This window comes from Nicotiana attenuata, chromosome 2 (genome assembly GCF_001879085.1).
Source record: "Nicotiana attenuata strain UT chromosome 2, NIATTr2, whole genome shotgun sequence".
NCBI lineage: Eukaryota > Viridiplantae > Streptophyta > Magnoliopsida > Solanales > Solanaceae > Nicotiana > Nicotiana attenuata.
The window spans coordinates 25,923,674-25,931,865 of NC_031990.1; the positions used below are offsets into that span (position 1 = coordinate 25,923,674).

General features: G+C 37.2%; 1 protein-coding gene across 1 annotated transcript; it reads left to right on the forward strand.

The window, feature by feature from the left end:
• On the forward strand, positions 4,738-5,889 carry LOC109217655. The gene has a single exon (XM_019381922.1). It carries the CDS (start codon positions 4,738-4,740, stop codon positions 5,887-5,889), a length of 1,152 nt encoding a protein of 383 aa, XP_019237467.1.

Sequence of the window (8,192 nt, forward strand, 5' to 3'; positions counted from 1 at the left end):
ATCCCGCATGCCCAAGAAAACTTCTAACCCCCTTGACAGAAGTGGGGGGAGGAAGTCTTGAAATCACCTCAATTTTGGCTTTGTCAACCTCAATACCATTCCTTGAAATTTTATGACCCAACACTATGCCCTCATCAACCATGAAGTGGCATTTTTCCCAATTTAGCACAAGATTGGTGTCTTCACACCGGGCCAACACTCTATCCAAATTGTTCCAACACTCGTCGANAATTCTCTTTCGAATAGAAAGCATATTAAATAAAAGTAGTATTTTAAGTAAAATATTAAATTATAATATTGAAATTCTTTCAAGATTTATTACTCCTTAAGAGATACATACAGTATAAGATTTCATATCGGATACATTACTTTTGATGTTTGAGTTGTAACGAGTAACGACATTGCAACTAATTTGCATATTATGATATATGTCATACTTTTCGTATTATTCATAGTCGAATTATAATTTGTAAATATTTTAAATAGATTATTTGTTATAATTTTGTGATTTTGATGTAATTTTTATAATTATTCTTTATTTTATACTATCTTAAAATTCTTGAAATTAGTAAAATTTAAAGATCCGTGGGACTTACGCCCCATGTCTCAGGGCTTACGCCTCGCCTCGTGAGAGGTAAAACGCCTCGCCTCACGCCCCCGCCTTTTAAAACATTGACACAAACTAGTGTTTGCAACCACTAATTTAACAATTAAACATGGAATTAGCCCAAATATCAAACACCCATAGTCAATCAAGCCCTAAAATAAAAGACCCATCAATTACCCACACTAGGGTTGAGCCACAAGCCTAGCTTATGGGTCTAGCTACTCACAATTAAAGAAGAAAAATAAGAAATAGATGAAGAACAATTCATATTAATTAATTGCTCAGATAAAATAGAAGATTCAATGTTAAAATGAAGATAAAATTGACCAAAATGATTAAGAAAACCGAAGCCACGAGCGTAGCTACCAGTCAAATCTATCTGCTTGACCTAAAATGGAAAAGAAGCTATTTATACTAAGCTGATAATTCTGGACAAAAATACCCCTGCGGGATTAGTGCGGACCGCACAAAATGGACTGCGGTGCGTACTAGGCTTTGGACTTGACAAAGCTGCTCTCTGAACCTGGGCATTGCGGACCGCATAGAATGGACTGCGACCGCGGAGGCTTCTAGTGCGGTCCGCATTAAATGGACCGCGGACCGCATTTGCTTGACACTGGGAAATTGCAACTCTCTGATTCTCCTTACTGCGGACCGCAGAGAATGGACTGCGGCCGCGTTGATCTCAGTGCGGACCGCACAAAATGGTAGTGCGGCCGCACTGCCTCTTTGCCTGGAAATCATGCTCTCTGAATCTCCCCAGTGCGGACCGCACAGAATGTAGTGCGACCGCACTGGCCTTGTTCTGCCTGAGCTTTGTCTTGTCTTAGTGCTTGTGCAAGTTTCACTCCCTTTGATATGATCTTTGACATCTTGTCACTTTGTTGATCAAACCTGCAATCAAGCACAACTTGTGAGCCTTTTGGGACTATTTTGTACGAATTTTCAATCAAAACATAAGCAAGAAGGAGTATAAAATGTATCAAAATCACTAGTTATCACCGGCCCAGCCCGGCCCGGCCCCTTGTACCCGTAACCCTTACGGTTCATTTTTTACCGGAAGAACCCGAACCCGTTAAACCCGGTAAGCCCCAACCCGTAACCGGCCCGGACCGCAACCCGTACGGTTCCTAAATTTTCCTACCCAGCCCGGCCCAGCCCATCCGTTAGACACCTTTAGTACACGCACAAAGCGCGTACCCTAAAACTAGTAACTAAATTGAATGTGAGACTGCCTAAAGTTTACTCTATCCTTTTACCCTCTTTTACATTTCACGCTTTGAATGCAAAACTGCCTCAATTTTATTTTTCTCTCTTACCCCCTTAATTCACATATCACACCAATGACAAACCAAATTCAATGTTGTACTGTCTAAATTTTACTTCATCCAAACTAATGACAAGCAAATTGAATGCGAGACTGCCTAAAATTTAAGTAACAACTCCAACTTGTTGTTGAAGGAACTAATTATGATTCCAAAGTCTTGATCATAGGTTCAATTGGTTTCTTTGACCCATGTTATGATTGTGTTCTATTTTTCAGAGTGCTATATGCTTTATTGTAAAGTCGTTCTTCTTTCAATATCTTGATGCTTTAATTTATCAGAAGTGTGCTCCTTTTGAGAAGAATGTTTCCTTAATGTTTGGACCACTTAATTCTCTTGTTTGTTAAGCTCGTAAAAGTTAGGAGTATATTTTATGCTTACTTGAAAAACTTCATGAATTCATGTGATAATATTTTATGCATTATTTTTAGATGAACGTTTATGCTCACTAGGAAGAATTGAGATAAACCATAAACCAATGAAGACAAATACATGATTAACAGCTAAGCTGCGTATTCGCTAACTGGATGATTAATGTTGCCAACTACCAACTTTCACACACACACACAAAAAAAAAAAAAAAATTAGTTACCTCCTATAGCAAAGGTTGATACCTTTTTAAATAATACCCTTTAAAAAATTATATTCCATAGCTGTCTTTTGATTTTTTTATAGCCAAATATCTATTTATGATCACCTCCTATCCTTAAGCCATAAAATATGCTTTGTATTATTTTTCTCTCTCATATCCCCTTAAATTTTTCCTATTCCAACTTTTCCCAATTCCACTGTTTCTACAATTATTTCCTGATTCCTTGCAAGAGCTGCTGTCTCAGCACCATAACCCTCTTTGATGGTTGAACCACTATTCATTGCACATGCTTCCACATGCCTACAACACTCGCTATTTGCTTCAGCAATTGCTGCTTGCTCAACGTTGCTTGCTGTGTCGGGATTACCCTGAATAGAAATGTTCTGATCAACAATCACAGGTGCTATTTCCATATGACAGTCACCAGATGCATCTTTTTCATCAGCGGAAAGGGGACCTGGACGACCGCAGCCGTTATTCATTGATACCGCCGCCCTCAGCCTCCCAATCTCATTCACATCGAATTTCAATCTCGCTGGAGAAGGAGAAGAAGTCGTGAAATTTCTCTCTCAGGTCTAATGTTCTTATTTGCTAAAAGAGTACACAAAGTCGACACAGCCAAACAAAAGACTATAAAATTGTCGCTATTTACAGACAATTGCTCTTGAAAAAGCAATGGAAGAAGGAAAGATTTTGACAGATATTTTCTCGCTGTAATGGAACTTGTATTTTCTGTTAATATATTTCAATGTATTTCAATGTATCTCGCTGTATTTCATTGTATTCATTGTCTTTTTTTTCATTGTATTTCAATGTATCTCGCTGTATTCTATGCATTTTATTATATTCATTGTCTTTTTTTTCATTGTGTTTCAATGTATCCCGCTGTATTCTATGTAGTTTATTGTATTCACTATCTCGCTATATTTCATGAATGTATTCATATGTTTTTTTTAATTAATATAATTTATGTATTCAGATATATTATATAATTTCTCTGAAGATTGCTATGTTTTTGGGGTATTTTTCGGTTGAAAATCTTTTTTATAACTGAAAATTCAAAATTTGTGTGTTGTAATTGAGTTTGTTGAGTTATATTAGGAGTCTATTATGTTAATTGATTCACTTTCCATTTAAAAATAGTATAATCCCCTGTTTCACGCCGTGAATACAGTCGAATACAATAATCTGTCCAGCTGTAATCTCATGTTTCACGCCATGAATGCAGCCGAATACACTCGAATACAAAATTTGTCTAGCTGTAATTCCCCATTTTCACGCCTAGAAATGCTACTGTATTCATGAATACAATAGCTTAAATGCATCGAATACACTCTAAAAAATCTAAAAACATAGCTATAGGAAGTAATATAGTAAATGGTAGCTACAACTAGCTAATAACCACTAAAATATAGTGGAATATAAAAACATAGCTATAGGAAGTAATATAGTAAACGGAAAAGGTCCAAATATGCCAGTGAACTATGTGAATTAGGACAAATATGCCCGTCGTTATTAGTTTGGCCCAAATATGTCCAAACCGTCCAATAGTTGTGCATCCATGCCCTTATTAGACCGAACCAGCATTTTTTTTTTAAAATTAACTAATACCGAACCCGACCTAAATCTACTGACCCGACCCGACCCACCCCTAATTCTAAAAGACCCAAACTTAATCCCAACTAGGGCCGCCTCTTCCTTCTGTCCTCTTCTTTCTAAATCCCAACTAGGGTTTTCCATCTTTGAGTATGACAAGCTAGGGTTTTTCATCTTCTGACTAAGGTATGACTACTTTATTCTTTCTTTGTGTGTTATATATGGGATTTCGAAATTTTTCTTGTGTGTTTCATATGTAGGGACAAGCTATGCTTTGTTAGAATCCATTAAAGAGTGATATTGTTTCTGATATCTTTTTGTATTTTAATACACTAAAGAACAAAATACAGTCAGTTAATTTGATAATTTTGATGTTTTTGTCGGTTGGTTGGGTCTTTTTGTATTTTAATACATTAATTTGATAATCTTGGATAGTATTTGCTATTTTTTTTTGTCTGTGTTTTGAATATGACTTTATATATACTGATGTGGTCCTTTCTTTGTCCCTTTTTCTATACCTTTACATGTGAAGCCAGTTGAAGATGATTGATAAAGTGGACTTGGTGTTTCACTATGGGGGTAACTGGGTCTTTTCCCCCGAGATAGTATATAACAAGATGTCGGTGCACACTTTGTCTGGTTATGTCTCTTATCTTGTTAAATATGATTTTATTTGTGAAGAGTTTACAAAAAAGTTAGGGTTTAGCTCTGTCGAACAACTTTTAGTGACTGGACCTTCGGGGAGGTACTACTTGGTAACTGATGACGAAGGTGTGAAGACTCTTCAGTGCTTGTTTTCTAAAGACTTCAAGGTGATTAATTTCTTTACTGTTGATGAGTCTGACTTAAAGGTATTTGCTCAAAATATTACTCATCATACAGAGACATATTCTATAGACATTGATGTAGCTTTTGAACGCGAACATAGTCTTGGGGGAAGTGACTTTGATGAATCAGATTGTTTTGAGGATGATTCTATAGAACTTGATGGTATTATCAAAGAAAAGAAGATGGTTGTAACTGATAAGTTGGAACATTTTAAGGAGTTAGAGCTAGGTATGACATTTAAGGATATTGTAGAAGCTAGAAGGGCAGTAAACTTCTATGCACTAGTAAATAAAAAAGGGTTGAAGTTGCTCAAAACTGATACGTCTAGGGCTAGTTACAAGTGTGCTGAAGGCTACCCTTTTAGACAGTATATTTCAAATGATAAGAAGTGTCCTACCATTAGAATCAAAACATTGAAAGATGAACATACATGTGATCCATGTTTAAAAAATGCTAGGGCTGATCAGAATACTTTGGCCCAATTTTTTAAGAGAAAGGTGCAGTACAATCCTAAGTACAAGTTACAGGATATGAAAGCTGAGTTGGAGAGTGGTTTTGATTTATATGTGTCCAAAAGTAAGTTCAAAAGGGCCATAGGTTTGGCTCTTAAGAAGTTGGAGGGCAGTTTTGTTGATAACTATAACAAACTCGAGGCATATGGACAAAAAGTAAGACAATCAAATTCGGGCAGTGATGTTGTGATCAATTTATCAAAGAATGCTCTTGAAGAAGGGAAAATAAAGTTCTTAAGGATGTACATATGCTTCAATACATTGAAAAATGGGTGGAAAAGTGGCTTGAGACCACTAATTGGGCTGGATGGTACCTTTCTTAAGGGTAGATTTAAGGGTCAGTTGTTAGTGGCTATTGGTCAAGATTGTATGAACCAATTTTATCCTCATGCATGGGCTGTGGTAGACAAGGAAACTGCCAGGACTTAGGGTTGGTTTTTAGAGTGTTTGAAGCTTTCTCTGGAGCTAAATGATGGACAATGAGTGACTTTCATCTCAGATATGCAAAAGGTAAACACTACAACTTTCATCTCTGATTTCTATTATTCTCTTGTTTACACTTATATATTTTACCTTTTATGACTGTTTGTTCCTGTTTTATCATAGGGGTTAATTGATGTTGTGCAGAACATACTTCCCGAAGCTCATCATAGGTATTGTGTAAGACATATTGAGGCAAATTGGCAGAAGAAGTGGAGAAGTGGACATATGAAGAAGTTATTGTGGTGGTGTGCTTGGAGCACTTATGAAGAAGATTTCAAAGATCAACTAAAAAAGATGGGAGAGCTATGTGAGGATGAAGATGCTTCTACTGCCAAAGATCTCCTGCATTATCCTCCACAGTCTTGGTGTAGAGCATATTTTGACACTCAATATAAAAATATGATGGTCGACAATAATTTCACCGAGTCGTTTAATGCATGAATTCTTGAAGCTAGACATATGCCAATTATCAAGATGCTCGAGGAGATTAGAATAAATGTTATGAATCTGTTGGCTATCAATGAAGATAAAATCAGGTAATGGCTAGTTATAATGAAATGTTCTGCTTCTATTTTTTACACTCCTTGTATCTATTTTTTCAGAAAATGGAATGGTGACTATAGTCCATGTCGCGCCCCCTTTTTTCCTCTTCACGGAGAACGTCCGGGTTTCTACATTTCATGGGGGAACAACTCTTTTCCTTTTGGGAATTGGGTATTTGAAGAGTCGCCACCTAACGGATTATGGTGCGTTAGCGCACCTTGAGCAATTAACTCATGGACTAGTTTGCATCACCAGAGATTTAGGGTAAGGGCTCGAAATAACCTTGAGGGGAAGGTGTTAGGCACCCATCGCGGTCCACAACGGTGGGTCCCGGCCGAACTTAAACTATGTGAATTAGTCAAATAAACAGTTTTGACACGTACTTGCAAGTAAAGGCATATTTTGACATCCTAAGCACATGTATGATTCAAGTAATGAAACAAGGGAAAAGGTTTGAATGAGTTGCACACATATAAAGAAAAGTAAATTTTTTTAAACAACGAGAGTTGGGAGAGAGGGGTCCTAGGTTGGTTAGCCTACAGGATCATACCCACACAATGCCCGGTAATCACTCCTCAATGAGGGGCTACACGTAGCGCGTAGTCATCATATCCTTACTACCCAATTCTCTCCCCTTGGTAAGGCTGCTTTCTAGGCTGGGCCCGGGCCTAAATGGGCCAAACGGGTCGGTCCTTACGGTCCTAGGCTTTGGCGGGCTGTGCTTTGGCGGTCCCGGGCCAAACGGTCTCGGGCTTCACGGGCCTAATGGGTGGAACCGGCCCACTGTGGGCCTAAGACCACATGGTCCCGGGCTAAATAGGCCGGGTCTACGGGCCTAAACGGGCCTAAGTGTTCCGGGCTATTTTTATTTTATTTTTTTTTATCTAAGGTATTTTCTTGTATATATATATATAGTATATGTAGAGTATATATATATTGCCTTATATATATAGCCTATATATATATATATATATATATATATATATATATATATATATATATATATATATATAAAAGGCAATATATATATATATATAGCCTTATATAATTTATTGTAAATATATTATAGAATTGTGACTTAAATCTTCTAAAGAGTCAAATTTAAACACACAAAAAAATTGCAAAGAAATATTCATGGGAATGCCTTATAATTTTTATTATTACGACATTAACAAAAATGACAATATATTTCTTAGTCTTCCTCCCCCTAATGGAATGAGCACAACAAGGTGCTAATACCACCATTAAAAGGAAAAAAAACTAATGAAGATGTGCCAAAATACAAGTTACATATTAGTCTACATATTATCTCTAACAAATTTCATAAATCCTTCAAGGTTAGGAGGAATTTCCGTTGGTGGTGGCGGAAAAGAAGCTTGTTCATCACCGCTTCCGGGCGAAGCAGCATCCTCCGCAAGTTCCGCTAGCATTTCTTCATAAGCTTCGTCTATCTCCGGTTGTGATTCAGCAAGTCCAAAATTTCTTCTTTCCGAACGGATCCAATCTCCGAAGAGTACTGATTTTTCCAAGCTCTCCCTCATAGACGCTCTATGATCACCTATTTGAAATCTCGCTTGACTGAAAGCGCTCTCTGATGCCAATGTTGAAGCCTGAACACATAAAATATCTCGAGCCATCCTTGAAAGAATCGGAAAGTGTTTTTCTCTGGCCTTCCACCATTCCAAAAGATCAAAGGTGCCGTCTGG

Coding starts and splice junctions, on each gene's coding strand:
- LOC109217655 (XM_019381922.1), top strand. CDS start 4,738: ATGTCGGTGCACACTTTGTCTGGTTATGTCTCTTATCTTGTTAAATAT.